Source organism: Palaemon carinicauda, chromosome 27 (assembly GCF_036898095.1).
Source record: "Palaemon carinicauda isolate YSFRI2023 chromosome 27, ASM3689809v2, whole genome shotgun sequence".
Classification (NCBI taxonomy): Eukaryota; Metazoa; Arthropoda; class Malacostraca; order Decapoda; family Palaemonidae; genus Palaemon; species Palaemon carinicauda.
The window spans coordinates 25,883,134-25,901,068 of record NC_090751.1 but is presented as its reverse complement, the minus strand read 5'-3'; the positions used below and the strand labels follow the sequence as shown (position 1 = coordinate 25,901,068).

General features: G+C 45.4%; 1 protein-coding gene across 1 annotated transcript in view; it reads right to left on the bottom strand.

Moving 5' to 3' along the window:
• Nucleotides 1–19: 19 nt before the first annotated feature.
• The window catches only part of LOC137620619 (protein HGH1 homolog), a 77,925-nt gene continuing 60,009 nt past the window's right edge, over nt 20–17,935 (bottom strand). Inside the window, exons 6-8 of the mRNA XM_068350915.1 lie at nt 17,190–17,380; nt 12,672–12,805; nt 20–185 (exon numbers count right to left, since the gene is read on the bottom strand). Coding sequence (XP_068207016.1) covers nt 35–185; nt 12,672–12,805; nt 17,190–17,380 — 476 coding nt within the window. The 3' untranslated portion in view covers nt 20–34. The remainder of the gene's footprint in view (nt 186–12,671; nt 12,806–17,189; nt 17,381–17,935) is intronic.

Genomic DNA, 17,935 nt, shown 5'->3' with positions numbered 1-17,935 from the left:
AGGGAAAACAAATTCATAATGCCAATGTAATCAATTATGTACTATCCTTTGATACATCTGTTATTTCCTTTATGTCTGATAAGTCTCCTGCCAAATATTCCCTATCAGAGTCTGCAAATTTCTGAGCTAGTTCAGAAGAAACATCAACATCCGATAAATCATCAACCCCAATTTCTTCTTCTGTCCTGAAATAGAAAAGTTTACTTTAAGTTTTACTATGAAAATAAGTCCACAAGAAATCTTATAAACAAAGATTGTAGTTCTATACAAAGGATTAGTTGGAACTACAGTATACAACATGCAAGGCTCATGTTTTAAGCCCTGTCCACATGATCGAGCATGCCTGACGGGTAAACGGTGATACCAGGCCACAGAAGTTAGTGAAAATGAGGGTTGGTGATGTCAGAAGCGGGAAAATTAAAGGCAGTGGTCTGGCAACACTGTATGATGCCCGGTCCCTGTCTGTGGTTGTCCCGCTTCTGACGTCATTAACCCTCATTCTTCCTAACTATTGTGGTCTGGTATCACTGTTTGCCCATCGGGCATGCTCGATCGTGTGGACAGGGCTTTAGTTATGCCATAATGCTTGATATACACAAAACACCAAATTTGTATTTAAGCTGAACACTGATAGCAGTCTTCCATTTCACCTACCTAATGTCAGTTCCTGCTATTAAGATTTTGAAACTAAGTTTCATTCTTTATAGAGAATCTTGCACGTAAAAGCATTGACAATTATTTAAAACTAAAGAGTCTCACATGCACGGGATAACCAGCAGTCCAATAACTGCAGATAATCTAAAACAGTAATTGTTCCAACACCGAGTACTTACCTCGAACTACTTTCTTAGGAGTATCTGGGATCTCCTCCCAACCGACCAGGTATGTGTAGGTTACCCTACTCCCATTTTCTATGAGGGACAACCTCAGGTGGTGTGATACGCGACCCCGGGTCAGAGAGCATGCTTACTCAGGTCTCGATCCCCAGTAAGTTCTCTAGTTGCGTCGCGATAACATCACGACGCTCTCCTTATCCAGTGCGACCCTTTGTGTCTCACGTGGTTCCCGCCGTTGTCCTAGGCCTATGGCCAGTAAATCGTGTGGTGCTTTCCTGTCGAAACCTGAAGTTGACCCGCACTCCTTGTGTTCTTCGAGTTAGGGCAGTGTGTGTTCCCCTACAGCCACGTGTCCGGAGGGCGAGTCCTGGAACGAGGTGCAGTGGGTGCGTTACGGCACCAAAAAGAAGGCGGCGTCGAAGAGATCACCTAAGAAGCCGAACGTCTTCGCTTGCTTCGCCGGGCGTTTCGTCAAACAGAGCTTTGCTGCCGCTTTCCCCTACCCTGAGTAGGGGACAAGGTAAGTTGGTTGCCGGGAAGAGGCCTGTGGCCCTTCCCCAGGAGTCTGATTTGCAGGATAGTGGTGTTGTGGCATCATTCCAGGCAAGTGAGGGGCCTGAGGGAGGGACGGGAGTGTTTTCGGGGGATGGAACCCTGGTGCAAGCAGGGCCTGTCTCCTCAGATGATCCTATGTGGGGAAAAACTGTGCCTACCTCTTCTCCCACCTCGTGGGTGTGTTTTTCAGGTGCTTCCGCAGCCGAGGGTTCCGTCGAGAAGGAAGACTCGCTGCCGTCGGACTCCCTCGCGTGGGCGCCGCCGAAGACGCCCTTCAGTCTCCGTTGAGGATGGAGGAAGGTTTTGAAACCTGTTCCCCCATCGAGGAACTCCCACGCTCCCCTCCAGCGCCTTCAGCTACGTTTCCGTCCGTCTTCCTACAGCCCTTTTCTTCCATCGAGCGACGCGTGGACCCATCTACAACGCAGCACGAGTCGGGCCCGCCGGGGAGAATATGCAAGTCGTCGGGCTCCTCGGTCGAAGCCTACTCTTGCTCCTCGGATGACAGAGCCCCGAGGGACCACAGGAGACGTCGTCAGAGGTCCCACAGGAGACGTTCTAGTTCTCGGTCCCGCTCTAGATCCCGCCACAGGGGGAGGCACTCTAGATCCCCCAGGAGGAAGGTTAGGAGAAGTGACTCCTCGGGGGAAGAATGGGTCATCATCCCTCGTAGCAAACTTAGAGAGATGTCAGCAGTTCCGGGCCCCTCGAACTGGCTCCGAAGGGCTCGCTCACCAGTAAGGCACGTATCCAGCGGCAGATACGATCAACGGAGGGAGTCGTCTACTCAGGTTCCAGCGGACAGGCATACGTCCACGAAGGTTCCGACTCCATCCGCCCAGTGGAGAGAGTTGCCCCTTCGGTCTGGCAGCCACGTCCCGACCTCCAAGTCAACGTTGAGTCGGCAGGAACGAGACAAGCAACTCCCTTCGACGAGCAAGCCCGCATCTACCTGGACCTCCGTAAGCAGGGAAAAGTCCAAGACGGAGGCCTCCGTCCCGACGGCGATGCCCGTCCTACGCCCTGAGCCGCCAAAGTTGGACCAGTCCAAGATGTTTCCTCCCCCATCACCCCCCCCCCTGGTACGGCGACCTCCGTCACAGGCAGCGGAACATCCTACGGAGAAAAAAATTGACGACAACAGAGAAGGTTCAACAGCAGAAGTTTTGGCCTACAGGAGGGAAATAGGACTCATTCGCAGGCACCACAGACTGGACGAACCCGAGCCCTCCTCCGACGAAGTCTGGCTCTCGAGCCTCAGCAGGCTGGTTGATGCCCCAGTGGACCCTCGCTAGCCCTGCCTTTGGCTAGGGATGTTAGGCTGTGTAGGGCTCACGTGGACAAGATCGTGGCCAACCACGCAGAAGCCCCCAAGACCCAGAGTTCCTCCAAGCTTCTTCAAGGCCTAAAATCCCAGAGTCGGTTTTACCTTCCTAACGGGCATCGCGCGGGTCCCTGTATTGTGGAACCTGCAATCGCCATCCTGGGGCAAGGAGCAGCTGAAGAGAGGGCTACTACCGCCCCGATCTGTTACTCCCCTACGGAAGCTGCCATGATGGAGGAGATAGCCAAGGACCTGGTGAACGTTTCCTCCTGGCTGGATTGGTGGGGTGGGCCTCCACGCTAGTAGGCTTTCAGTCCTCCTACAACCTCACTATCCCGGAGAACCAGGCCTTACTGAAGGAGCTGATTAGCTCGGGAGGTCAAAGACCTAAGTTTCTCTCGTATCAATCCATTGCACAGGCCGCCAACTGGGTTCTGCGAAAAAGGGATACGGTGCTCAACAAGCTCGTAAGGAGGCTCCCCGACAGAGAAGCGAGGTCCCTGAGGAGCCTACCCCTGTGGTATGACTCAGTTTTCCCCCCTGAAGGCAGTGGAAGAGACGGTAGAGAGGGTCAGGAAGCTGAAGGATACGGGAGACTCCAGACCCCCTCCAGCGAGAAGACCTACCCATAGAAGGGCGCCCTCCGACGCCTCCCATCCTCCTCGCGCCTCACCTAGTCAACCCAGGAGAGACGCCCTTACTACAGCCTGGTGTCAGTCTCCTCAGCCCTCCCGTAGAGGAACGTCTTCAACGCAATCATCCTTCAGACCTTCCTATGAAACAGCCAGAAGAGGTCGTTCAGGCCGCACCTCTAGAAGGAGATAGGGAGAGAGGCCCCCTACTCCTGTCGAAGCCTCAGGTAGGGGGATGCCTCAAACATTCTTGGCAAGCATGGAGAGACCACGGAGCAGATCCGTGGACCGTAGCAGTCCTGAAAGAAGGGCACAGGTTGCCCTTCCTGGCAGACCCCCCACCTCTAATGCCAGATCAACAGGCAGAGTGGTTGGCACCCAAGGACCCCAGAGAAGGACGGCCCTACAGGAGGAGGTCTCTGCGATGCTGGCGAAAGGGCGATAGAACCAGTCAAGAACCCGAGCCCGGGGTCCTACAGCAGACTCTTCCTGGTGGAGAAAGCGACAGGGGGCCTGGAGACCAGTCATAGACCTCTCAGCCCTCAACAAGTTCGTGTGCAAGACCGACTTCAAGATGGACACCCCGAAGTCGGTCCTAGCGGCCTTGAGGGAGGGGGACTTCATGATGTCCATAGACCTCAAGGACGCGTACTTCCAAATTCCTGTTCACCCCTCCAGCAGGAAGTACCTAAGGGTGAAATGGGGTGCCCAAGCATTGAAGTTCAAGACCCTTTGCTTCGGTCTGTCCACAGCCCCTCAGGTCTTCACGAGGGTCTTCACAACAGTCTCAGCCTGGGCACACGAACAGGGCATCCGCCTGATTCGGTACCTGAACGACTGGTTGTTGCTTTCAGCCTCAGGGGAAGTACTGAGGGAACAAGGCGCAAAGCTCCTGCGGTTCTGCAACGTCCGGGGTATCATCATCAACCTAGAGAAGTCCCAACTGATACCCTCCACCAGGATGACCTACCTCAGAATGGTCCTGGACTCCCGGTTGGCGAGAGCTTTCCCTTCCGCGGAGAGGCTGGACAACTTGGACTAGATCCTCCGGCCCTTCCTGTCGGACCAGCCCAGGAGAGTCAAGGACTGGGAAAGACTGATAGGTCACCTCATGTTGTTGGAGAAGCTAGTCCCCCAGGGAGACTCAAACTCGGGGGAGTCCAATGGAACCTGAAGGAGACCTGGAACCAGAAAGACTCCCCCCACAAGGTGGTCCCCGGTGTTCCCGGAGACGAAGGAGGTCCTAGAGTGGTGAATCGCCAGATCAAACACCCTCAAGGGAATGCCCTTCGCAGCCGACCCTCCGGAGATGCTTCTGTTCACGGACGCATCCAAGGAGGGGTGGGGTGTTCATTTCCTCGGCACGACAGCAAGAGGAAGTTGGACGAACGTAGAGAAAAACCAGCACATAAACGTACTAGAGATGATGGCAGTGCAAAGAGCGTGCCTAGAGTTCGTCCATCAGCTCTGGGGAAACACCGTGGCGCTGATGTGCGACAACACCACAGTGGTGGCCTACATAAAGAAACAAGGATTAAAATCGAAGGAGTTGTGCGTCCTCACGTTGAGACTGCTAGAATGGGCCGAAGGAGAACAGATCAAGATCTCAGCATGGTTCATTCCAGGGAAGAGAAACGTCCTGGCCGACGGCCTCAGCAGAATGGGTCAAGTGGTAGGATCCGAGTGCTCCTTGCACCCGGAAGTGGCCGAGACCCTCATTCAGAAATGGGGATCACCAGTGTTGGACCTCTTTGCAACGAGACTGAACACACAGCTCCCCGTGTTCTGTTCTCCTGTGCCAGATCCAGAAGCGGCCTTCGAGGACGCCTTCCAGCACCCTTGGGACAACCTCGACATTTACGCCTTCCCTCCCTTCGGGATGCTCAGACAGGTCCTCAACAGGGTGAGTCGAGCGGACAGCCTGTGGATGACTTTGGTAGCGCCCTGGTGGCCGGAGAGAGAGTGGTTCGCGGATCTAAAGGAACTGGCGCGCCTTCCACCTTGGCCCTTTCCGGACAGGACATACCTTCTCCGTCAACCCCATTTTTCAAAGGTTCCACGAGAACCCTCGGTCCCTCCACCTTCACGCGTGGAGGTTATCGAGCGTCTCCTGAGGAGTGAAGGATATTCTTCGAGAACGGCAGCAAGGATGTCAGGGTATCTGAGGCATTCATCAGCGGCAGTATACCAGGCAAAGTGGGCCACATTCACTAAGTGGTGCGTCTCGAGGAACATCAAACCATTGAGGGCCTCCGTTCAAGAGATAGCGGACTTCCTAGTCTATCTCAGGGACGAAGTAAACATGTCCATCCCAGTCATCAAAGGAGTCCGGACTGCTCTGGGTCAAGTCTTCCTCCTGAAGGGCATCGACCTGGGTGCCTCCAGACATATCTCGATGCTCATCAGAAGCTTCGAACAATCGTGCCCACCTCAGGCCAGTAGGGTGCCCCTGTGGGACGTGGCCAGAGTCCTGAAGATGCTGTCAGTACCTCCCTTCGAACCCCTAAAGGACATCTTGGACAAGGAACTCACCCTCAAGACAGTTTTTCTGTTAGCTCTGGCATCAGCAAAACGGGTAGGGCAGTTGCATGGACTGTCGTACGAGGTATCTCACTCGAAGGGTTGGCGTGAGGCTACCTTCAGGTTCGTCCCATCCTTCGTGGCAAAGACTCCGAATCCAGCCGTTTGGAATCCCAAGTCTGAAGGGTTCTCAGTGCCGGCAATTCCTCGTTCGGACAACTCGAGGGACTTGCTACTGTGCCCTGTCAGGGCAGTACGAAAATACTTAGAGAGGACAGCCAGACTTCGACCCGAGATCAAGAGTCTGTTCGTCTCCTCGGGACTAGTGAAGAAGCCAGTCTCCAAGAATACTATCTCCTTCTGGCTACGGCAGGTGATCGTCAGGGCCTACAATAGTGCAAGGATCCCCCTTCCAGGAAAGCCCAGACCCCATGACATTAGGGGTCTAAGTACTTCATTGGCATTTGAGAAAAATATGGCAGTGGGCAAGATACTGAGGGCAGGTATTTGGTCTAACCAGTCGACCTTCACAGCTCACTACTTAAAGGACTACTCGAGGAAGTCCCTAGACGGGTTCTCGATAGGTCCCGTCATTTCCGCGCTCCAAACGGTTTAAAGGTGTAGCCCCAGTGACAAGCGCGGGTAGTAAGTCCAAGAGACACAGGTTCCTTCCTTAACCCCCCCTTGTTCTTCCTTCCCCTGCTCCCTTACCGAAATGACTCCAGTAGTCCCTTGAAACTGCCATGGGATACACTATCGTTGGAAGGACATGTCTCCTAGGATTTTTTGCAGAGGTGAGTTAAACACTAAGATGGGTTTGTGCGTATTTTTCCCTGTTCTCTTGTGTTTTTCTTGGGGTCAGCAGAACCTAGTCTCCTATCTAGGTTCCTCTTATATACTTCTCTTGGTCTCTAGGTCATGAAGGACACTCCCACCTCCTAAGGTATAAGTCTCCTAAGAAAGTAGTTCGAGGTAAGTACTCGGTGTTGGAACAAATCACAAATTTTGAGTAATTTCTATTTTTCCTAACAGTACTTACCTCGAACTACTTTCGGGTAATGGCCCACCCATCCTTCCCCGAGTGCCTTGCTGGACCTCATAGAAACCTAAGCTATCAAGAACTTACTAGGGATCGAGACCTGAGCAAGCATGCTCTCTGACCCGGGATCACCTCAGGGCGCATATCACACCACCTGAGGTTGCCCCTCATAGAAAACGGGAGTAGGATAAACTACACAAAAATCTGGTCGGTTGGGAGGAGATCCCAGATACTCCTAAGAAAGTAGTTCAAGGTAAGTACTGTTAGAAAAAATACAAATGACTTAAGGGATTTTGACGAAGGAAAAATCTATTTCTGGGGAGAGACCTGTGGCGCCCGAGACCGGAGTAAGGGCCACCGGAGGGTCGTATCTAAACAATATGAAGCCCGTCCCAGAGGGTTGTAAGTAAACAATATATATAACAATAGTTCCAAAGTCATTGAGAATCCCTCATAGCGGAGTAGAACTCGAGGCGGAGTGGAAAAATGTTCAGAACTACTCCCAAGCCGTAACGGGGAGAGGACGGAACTCGGGACCTAATAAATAACGCTAACTATTGAAAGTAACCAAGAACTAAATAACTCGTAAGCTATAATACACCTGTGGAGGGAGGGAGAACCCATTGAATGCACAAAATGGAAAACGGGAAATCCGCTCACCCACCTGAGCTAAGAAAGAAAACGAGAGAAAGGGGTAACTCGTGACTGAGAACAGAAAACGGGAACCCAAATCTCTCGCCCCCTTGGTCACAAAATCAGGACTTGATAAGCACACAACACTATTATAAATGTATAATGATAAAATTGAAACATCAAAATAAGACTACGGACGAAGAATAGCGTCTGCTAAAACCTAAACTAAAGGGAAATAGTCGACTGACGAACGCCCCGGTGGGGCGGGTACTAAACTATAATAAAGCTAGAACGCTATTCTTGTTCGCAGACTGGACTGCTAGCAAAAAAAAGTACCATGGGAATAATAACGATAATAATAATGATGGTTCAAAAGGCATAAGGCCAGGGACTTAACCAAGAACCTAAGTGACAGAGTACCAAACGGGCAAGCTAAAATGAACTCCCAGCAAGACAAGAGAACAAACAATGGCCGCCAACGGACGGGCCCAGACGATAATGATAAAACAGACTATACTGGTTAGAAGACAAAAGCCCAGTAATACAAAAAGCTGTCAAAACAAACTATGGTACTTAACATTGGAATGGGTGAAGATGGAGCTTCGGTCATGACGAAATAAATCCACGAGTGTGAAAAAACGCCGAGAGCACAACAAATTACACACAATTCGAGCAGTCCAAAAAGAAGAATGTTGTTCAGATGGCGCTCGCGTCGGGGCGTGGGTGGCGGGACTCTGGTAGATTGGCTGGTGCCTCTGTATCGGCCCATCCCTTTGACGAAGGAATTAACTAAATGGAAGACAGCCTGTGAATAGTGGCTTTCACGCGCCTTTGCTTTATACACGACACCCACAAGGTGCTCACGCAAGGGTAGTAACCTCTGCATTCCATGCTTTTTATCTTTCTCTGGTATAATTGGAAGTTTTATCAGAAAAGTATATTAGAAGGACTCCTTTTCACCGGCCGCCACAGGTCGACCCAGAAAAAATTTGTGATTTTTATGTTTAGTGATCTTTGGAATTTAAATTTGCCAGTTGTATAAAAGGTTTGAGCCTGTTGTTCTCTTAAATGAAAATCTGGTTAACATAATTAATAGCATATACATTCTCATTTGTTGAGATGCACACTCGAGGATAAACAATTTACAGCATGCATAGTACAGTAATTCCAATAGAAAGCATCACCTATGCACACAAATGTGATGAGATTTGAAAAACAAAAAGGAATTATAGGGTACCCATGTCTACATAATTGCCATCAACAGACAGAAGGGTAAGCATATTACATGGAAAGAAAAGAGGAAATTTTTTAATTTTAGGGTGGACATCTACCTTTAACCAGCTTTGAGAGATGTATTATGAACATTAGGTAGTTTCAACTACCATATCGAGAAGGTATTTTAAAATTTATGGTAAATATATCCTGAGGAAATTTTTTTTTTCTACCATTTTTTGAATATTGTTCTGTCTGGTCTTCAAAAGCTGGTTTTCATCTTAATTTTCTGGACAAAAACTTGCTGTCACTTAAATGCCTTATTCTTGATCAAGATATTAATCTCAGGACTGTCAATCAGTTCGTTGTGCTTGTCGCATAAGATTTTTCATAATTCTGGCCATTCTTTGCATTCAAATCTTCCTAGACCATACTAACAATAGGTAGTACTAGGTATGTAGTTAATTTAAAGTCTTTCCTTCTCATCATACAGCTCAGTATTCTAGAAGTTCTATTCCAGCTGTGAGCAGATTGTAGATATAAGTTTAAACTTTCTGCAAATGCTTTTCTATTGATTAGGTTGACATGTCTTGTTTCGTAATTTATGTGACTGATCTATTTTCTATTTAACATTGTTACTGAGCCTTATCGTATACTGTATTTCCACGTTTAAGATATGAAGAGGTCGAATATTAGGGCAACTTTTAATGAATTTAGGTCATATATGTTGAAGGTAAGGAGGTGTATGTTGCATTTATGGATCTGGAGAAAGCATATGATAGAGTTGATAGGGAAGCAATGTGGAATGTGATGAGGTTATATGGAGTTGGTGGAAGGTTGTTGCAAGCAGTGAAAAGTTTCTACACAGGTAGTAAAGCATGTGTTAGAATAGGAAATGAGGTGAGCGATTGGTTTCCGGTGAGAGTGGGGCTGAGACAGGGATGTGTGATGTCGCCGTGGTTGTTTAACTTGTATGTTGATGGAGTGGTGAGAGAGGTGAATGCTAGAGTGCTTGGACGAGGATTAAAACTGGTAGGCGAGAATGATCATGAATGGGAGGTAAATCAGTTGTTGTTTGCGGATGATACTGTACTGGTAGCAGACACAGAAGAGAAGCTTGACCGACTAGTGACAGAATTTGGAAGGGTGTGTGAGAGAAGGAAGTTGAGTTAATGTGGGTAAGAGTAAGGTTATGAGATGTACGAGAAGGGAAGGTGGTGCAAGGTTGAATGTCATGTTGAATGGAGAGTTACTTGAGGAGGTGGATCAGTTTAAGTACTTGGGGTCTGTTATTGCAGCAAATGGTGGAGTGGAAGCAGATGTACGTCAGAGAGTGAATGAAGGTTGCAAAGTGTTGGGGGCAGTTAAGGGAGTAGTAAAAAATAGAGGATTGGGCATGAATGTAAAGAGAGTTCTATATGAGAAAGTGATTGTACCAACTGTGATGTATGGATCGGAGTTGTGGGGAATGAAAGTGATGGAGAGACAGAAATTGAATGTGTTTGAGATGAAGTGTCTGAGGAGTATGGCTGGTGTATCTCGAGTAGATAGGGTTAGGAACGAAGTGGTGAGGGTGAGAACGGGTGTAAGAAATGAGTTAGCAGCTAGAGTGGATATGAATGTGTTGAGGTGGTTTGGCCATGTTGAGAGAATGGAAAATGGCTGTCTGCTAAAGAAGGTGATGAATGCAAGAGTTGATGGGAGAAGTACAAGAGGAAGGCCAAGGTTTGGGTGGATGGATGGTGTGAAGAAAGCTCTGGGTGATAGGAGGATAGATGTGAGAGAGGCAAGAGAGCGTGCTAGAAATAGGAATGAATGGCGAGCGATTGTGACGCAGTTCCGGTAGGCCCTGCTGCTTCCTCCGGTGCCTTAGATGACCGCGGAGGTAGCAGCAGTAGGGGACTCAGCAGTATGAAGCTTCATCTGTGGTGGAAATGTGGGAGGTTGGGCTGTGGCACCCTAGCAGTACCAGCTGAACTCGGCTGAGTCCCTGGTTAGGCTGGAGGAACGTAGAGAGTAGAGGTCCCCTTTTTGTTTTGTTTCTTGTTGTTGTCGGCTACCCCCCAAAATTGGGGGAAGTGCCTTTGGTATATGGATGGATGGATGTTGTATAAGATGACTGATGAAATACAAAACCATCAGTGAATAGTCTAGGTTTTGCTGTATCCTTGGAAATCCAAAATAAATTAAATGAAGGCGATGTTATATCGTGCTATTCCTAAACACGCAGCCTAAAATGGTAACCATTGTTTTCATGTTTCATGGTCGAAATGAACAAATGAATGCATTTACAAATCTGTGTATCGGTTAGCTTTTGCAGCAACAGATATCTTACCAAGTATTGGTTATTTAATGAGAATGTTATTACTAATGTTTTACAATCGGCCCTCATTCTTCACAAGGGTTAAGTAACAGAGACAGGTGCAAATACCTGGTGCCCTAGGGTGGGATAAATCCTAACCTAACCTAAGCACTTGCTACCCCTTGCCTATGCTCGGATAATCAACACACTAAGTACTGCCTAATATTGGTTTTACTTGGTTTCTATCACAGTATAGTTGTTCCTTTCTAGCAAAACAGTATAACATTCACTGATACTATAGTGGCTATTACTGTTATATACTACTATGACAGTAAAGCTTAACTGTTCTGTAAGTGTTCGCTGTTTTCATTTGGACCACTTGACATACTGTACAAGTAGCCTTCATTTACAATAAACATTACTGTAATTCTGTACTGTACAATATGTATGCATTTTAAGATTAACTAAGTGTACATATATTATAAAACAACCACTAACCATTTTTATACGAAATTCTACACAACAATCTTGAAACGTAACTCATTTCCTAATGCATCGTCTCTTGCGCAGTAATCCGACATATACAGTAACCCAGTAATAATATTTATCCCATCTTTTACTTCAATGGTTTAGAAAATTAAAAAATAATGAAATTATTGATAATCTTGGTACACTACGACTTGTTTTTTTCCACCTAGTTTTTAAGGAATAGTTAGCATTCTCCAATACAATCATTTAAATGTCCTTTAATTATTCTTTTGCTGCCTTGGCAATTTTTATTTTTGTTTTAATTTCAATATTGACCTTGTTAGCTTCCCACAATACTACAGATGAAGCAGGGTTTTGTTGCAGGGCTGTTCTAAATTTCCACTGTACTGATAGCAAAAGCTTCCATACTGTAAATTCATGGCTTCCCTTGATATAGACATTCATTTTCTCAGCATCTGTAGAAAGAAAACAGCCATCCCCATAGACACTTGACTAGTGTATGCTGCTTGATATGGATAGAACTTGCACAGTTTAACAGGCTTTATGAATTTGGCACAGAGCTAGGGCCTGCGGTGCCAATAAGCACCCATGTGCAACTGTGAGGGGAAAACCCTGAGGTTGCAATGTGCACTCGCAGCACTAACTATGCGGAATTATTTTGACCAAGAAAAAATCCTGGGAAATTTAAGAGAACAAACCAGGCACCTGCTTGTGAAACCGACTCATTTTCTCTAGAGGAAAGATTAGTCCCCTTCAATTAATCCTTCATAACTAAAAGCAAACATTTTAGGTTTCTCTAACCAAGTTATCTTAAAGAATAAGTAGGCCTTAATTATACAAATTATGGTTAGTTGGTTACCTAGGCATAGCCAAGGATCAGTCGAAAGACTGGTGAACCTGCCATAATTTAATTATGGTTAGTTGGTTACCTAGGCATAGCCAAGGATCAGTCGAAAGACTGGTGAACCTGACATAATTTGGGACGAAGTTAATTTGTTACACTGAACAACTTTCTTAAAAATCTATTTTGGTTTGTTTTCAAGTTCTGGTGAAAAGAAGCTATTACTTGTTGTTCATAAAGGGCTTGAGTGGTTGATATACATAAATAACAGTACTGTATGCTGCTTACCTGATGATTAAGTTGACAAGGTCTTCATTCAGCATAATACACCGCCGGTCCTTCTCCCATTTATGGTGTTCTTTTAAGATCAGGTAAATGTTCTGGGATCTCATTAATTCTCTACCAGGACGAGTAATACACAGCTAGAGTAAAAAATATTGCCTAGTTTAAGATAAGTGAGTAAATCATATATTCTATATACATTAACGAACTGACAGGGAGATATATTAATTGGTTAAAAGTCCAATAAGGATGAGAAGACTTTTGCATGGGTTCTGAAGTAGAATAAGATAACCTTTGGTTCTTATTATTCTCTAAATCCTGATTGTAAAGTACTTAGATGTAAAATATGTTAGCTTTTTACCCATCTCACTATAACTTCCTCATCATAATCATCTTGTTACTTGGTATTTAAATTTAAACTTTATGAGTAGGAAAAGTAATACGATAACCCTGAATATAATAACCCCCACATAAACTTCAAATCAGACAGTCTTACATATAATGAAAACCGGGATAATTATTCCATAAGGAATTCACAAACTTTACTGGGAACATCCCTTAAACATTTTCATTCCAAAAAAGTGCATAAGCTATGATGACATTGTGATGCCCAGTAAGCAAATATGCAAAATAGTTAATAAAATTTACAAAATTGAAAAAAAATCTTATCACATAAAGACTAAACATTAAAATAACACTAATTCTGCGAATACTGCAAATATCACAAATGTTAAAAGTAATTTATTTTTTCTTTACCAAACAAACCTCTGTCTTTTAATTAAGCAAAGCTGGAACGTCCATGAAAACTCAAGAAGGTAATTATAACTTCCGATGGGTGGTGGGGAAGCCCCACTTAACTGTCAGTCAGCAAGACCATAGTCCTTATGACCTTCAAGCCTGGGACTTGTGGAGTGGCTGAGGTGGTGAGAAGTGCAACTTGAAGGACTCAAGTTTGTTTAGTTAAGAAAATTACAAATTACTATTCATTTTAATCAGCACCTCTAAATTGACTAAAATAAACCTTCAAACCTGGGTCCTGGAAAAATGGTCATGGGAACCTACTGTGAGAACTCTACTATAAGCATGTCCAGGTAGTTCATCCTCTGCTTGGGAGTGAGCCTCAACTTTTCCCAATTTACCGCAATCTGCAGATGGCAATGAAAAGAAATTGGCCAATCTCGATCCCAAAGCAGTTGCTTTTCGTAAGAGGCCAAGACCACCCAGTCATTGAGATACCTCGACAGATGTATCCAGTTGATTAGGCTCAAGCTGAGACCAGAGTGAACACTTGCATGAACAAATGAAAATTGGTGAACAGTTCAAAACAAAGGGGTTTAAACTGTTACACAGCTCCATTGAGGATGAAGCAGAGGTAATTTCTGTAAGTCTCAAGGAGGGGTACAATATTTTGAAATATATGTCCTTTAGATCCACAGAGAGAATGAAGTTTTCCTCTTTAATGCCAGACTGCATGGTACTTTCTGTCTTCCATGCTGAACAGAGCTTGATAAACAGACTTTAGTCGTGAGAGGTCGATGACGGGTATCTAGCCCCCGGTTGATTTTTCCACCAGGAAGAATTAACTCTAAAACCTCAGAAAACAATCTTAACCGAATTCAAGCGCATTCTTTTCCTCAATCACTTTCACCTTTGCTGCCAAGGCTAGAGCTTTCGGCACTTTTTGGAAGTCATCAGAGTGCAAGTGATGGGAGAACAAAGATCTTCGAGGGGTACATGGTATCCGTCCAGAAGAACTTCTGCCATTCACTACTAATCTGCTCAATGCCACTGCCATGTTGGCCAATGACATGACATGCACCATCCTTAACGGCATCTGAAGGGAGGAACTACTGACTTGAGTGTCCCTTTCCTCCTTTCTAACTTCTACGATTCCTCCTGAAATGGCCAAACTGGGTGCGAAAGGGTGGAGTGCTGTCCACACCTTTTTAAGAGGAAGAAAATTTAGAGGTCCTGATCAAGACTTGGGAACAAACAGGACTTTCCTCAGAGCTGATTCTGATAGCATGGTCTTAGTACAGCCGCCTTCAAAGTGTCTGTCCCTTTGATGGTAACTTCTGTAAATGGGGGATGGTGGATGCATTGCTAGCCTTTCTCCACTTCTCCAATGTTGCCTCTATGACCTCTTGAGGTAAGAGAGAAATAGCCTCCAACATGGGCGTTCCTCAAAGTCAACATCGTTCTCTTGTCCAACTTACCTGGAGAATTGTAAAACCAGCATATCCCTCCCTTCAGGACAGAGTAGGCGCATTAGTTAGTTGAAGGATGTGTCATGAAGGTCACCACCTTTGCACTGGATAGAACAAACTTTCAGTACATCACTTATGTCTCAGGATTTGACAAATCCTGAGTAATGGCAAAGAAGGCAACTACGCTGAACCTTTTATCAATCTAAGAAGACGCCTGGAGGCTAGCCATAAAATAAGTTTCAAGAGTAGGTAACACTGTGCCCTCATCCTTGAGTCTTTCTACAAGCAATTGCACCGTTAACACAGAAACTGCTGGATCAATGAGAAGAGAAGATGGATTTGAAACCTCAGGTATGTAGAATCTTCTCTGTAGTGAGAGTGTGGGAGGCCAGATCTTGCTCAACCAGCCAGACCAAAGTGAATTCTTAGATCTGGAGATCGAACAATTTAATCTATCCATGACCAAAGGAGCAAGTTCCAACCATGGCAACCCTAGTGTGGTTCTTTACCAATGAGGGGTGTCAAAGTCCCAATAAATAACTGTTTAATCCAGTCTTACAAGATTTACGGTAGCCTAAGTTATCTGCACTCAGGAAAGAGTGAAAGAACTTCATCTCCGCCAGACTAAAGTCGGGATACATTGGGGTGTTGAAAACACAAGAATCTTATCTTCCTCTTTCACAAGGGAGGTCTCAACAATCACATCAGCAGATATCTTCCTCACAGAGTAAGCATGATCCAGACTGAAAGCAGAATCGGAAACATACCGTGAAGAGGCTGAAGGTGGCCCTGATCGATGAACGGACACTCTTTCAGAAACAGATATGCCTTTGGCACTCACGACCCCAAAGACTGGTGAAGTACAGCATACCTTAGCCTCTACAGTACATGTTGGGAGCATGACATTAGGCAGCACATCACTTACATACCAGTCACCTGGTGGTGAAGGCTCTTGTCGCCACTTAGGCATAAACAACAGAACATCTCGGTGATCGTAACATCCCTGAGTGGTCACCTGTTCTTGTTACCGGTCACGAGTGAGGGAGAAATTCCCAGCCCTTGGGCTGGCCACACATTACAAAATAAAAGGTGATTTCCAGCCCTACTACACAAGCACGAAGATACAATCACAAGGAAAACCAGGTTCATATTTCCAATCCTAATCACAAAAGAGAATGTCTCATCTCTCTCAAGTGACGAAACCAATACAGTAGCTGGTTCCTTACACCTCCACCATGAGCCAATCTCTTTCCATTCAGAACTGAAGTATCTTTAAGGGGAGGGACTGACATGTACCTTGAGCATCCATGAAGAAAGGAGACAAGAGGGGCGGCGCCATTCATCGTGACCATCAGTGAGTGTGCTCGATCCGGTACACAACCAAGCAATGGTAGCCAGACAGTAAAATTCTGTACAGCGTACCAAGACACCATCTCTATTTAGCCTAGTTCTTGATATTGTACTGCTTCTCTAATGTTTAAGCGAGGAGAAAATTGGTCCAGTCTCAAACAACTATTGTTAATAGGTCTTTCTTGACTTTTTTAATGATTTCTTCTCCATACAAGTAGCACCGTTTGGAATCACACAAAAATGTGACAGAAGAGGTCGAAGAAAAACTAGAATAGGAGGAGGATCCCACACACTTCTTCTTTCCAGCCTTATACGGGATAAAGGTCTTTATGGGCCAACGATGACACTCCCAGGGAGGAAGAGTCCCCAATGAACTCTTCAAAAGAAGAGGAGACAACACTAGCAGGTACCAACCCTTCAGCACTTCCAAAGGATAAGCAGTAGTCAGAAAAATAGAGCTAAAGCAGCCCACAAAATACCATCTCCTGCAGACTGAACACCAGCAATGCCCAAGGAACACCAACTTCCTTAGGTTTAAGTTGTAATAGTCATTGTACAGCCATATATAGTGAGCAGTCATGCTGCCAAGAAAAAGGAACAAAGATGAAGAGCTTAATTCCAGGTTCTACATAAACCTGTTACACTTTTGCGGCTTATCCAGAAACAATTGATCCGAGTTCACCTAAACATAACAGCTTTTCTACATACTTAATCCACTTATTCAGAAAGATGTACAGTACACTTTTCCCTTAATTAGAAAGAGAAGTGAAAATTTGTGAGGCACCCCAGCTATGTGTGTACTGCTTGCGACCAAAGTCAAAAGTGTGTCTAGCAAACTGCTGATTGCTATAACTACCTTGTCAAATATTTAACAGCCATTCCAACTTCCCTCAAGTCACACTTCTATAAAAGGATGTTGATTTGTATTCGCGTGGGAACAAAATAGTTCCCAAATATGCACACCTACCTGCATTAAAGCCTCTAGAAGCAACTTGCGGATTTCAGGGTCAGGTTCTCTCTCCTTGTCATCAGCGAGGTATTGTAAGTCAATAGGTAAAGAATCATTTTCCTCAATTGTATATACATCTGGTCCAGCAAGAGGTAAGACTAATCTAGGTACAATATCGATGTCCTCGCCCATAAGCCACATATGATTCTCTAGAAAAGAAAAGGAAATCAAATACATGTAAACCAATTCACAACTTATAGATGATTGTTTTGAGACCGCTGATGAAATATCTAAATACTGCTACACTGAGATTTTTCATTGAATGATACAATTTTATAAATACAAAGAAACTCAACTTGAAAATATCATTGGTTAAATATCAACAGATTCTGGTAAACTGGTAAATAGATAACAAATTTTAAAAGTAACTTGTATGTTTCCTAGCTATATAAACCCAAGTCCTTTAGAATATAAGGAATGTTTTCAGCAAAGCTCGAAAAGCCGATAAAATTATTAGTGATGTAATTAACAACAGGTGTTGAGCATAGGCGAGTTGTACTGCCCACTCTTCTATCAAACTCTTCATTTATGACCTTCGGCTCAGGGCCTCGGTTACATTTCGCCATTCTTCTCTATCTTGAGCTTTAAAATCAATACTTCCCAATCATCATCTCCTACTTCACGCTTCCTAGTCCTCAGCCATGTAGGACTGGGTCTTCCAACTCCTCTAGTGCCTTGTGGAGCCCAGTTAAAAGTTTGGTGAA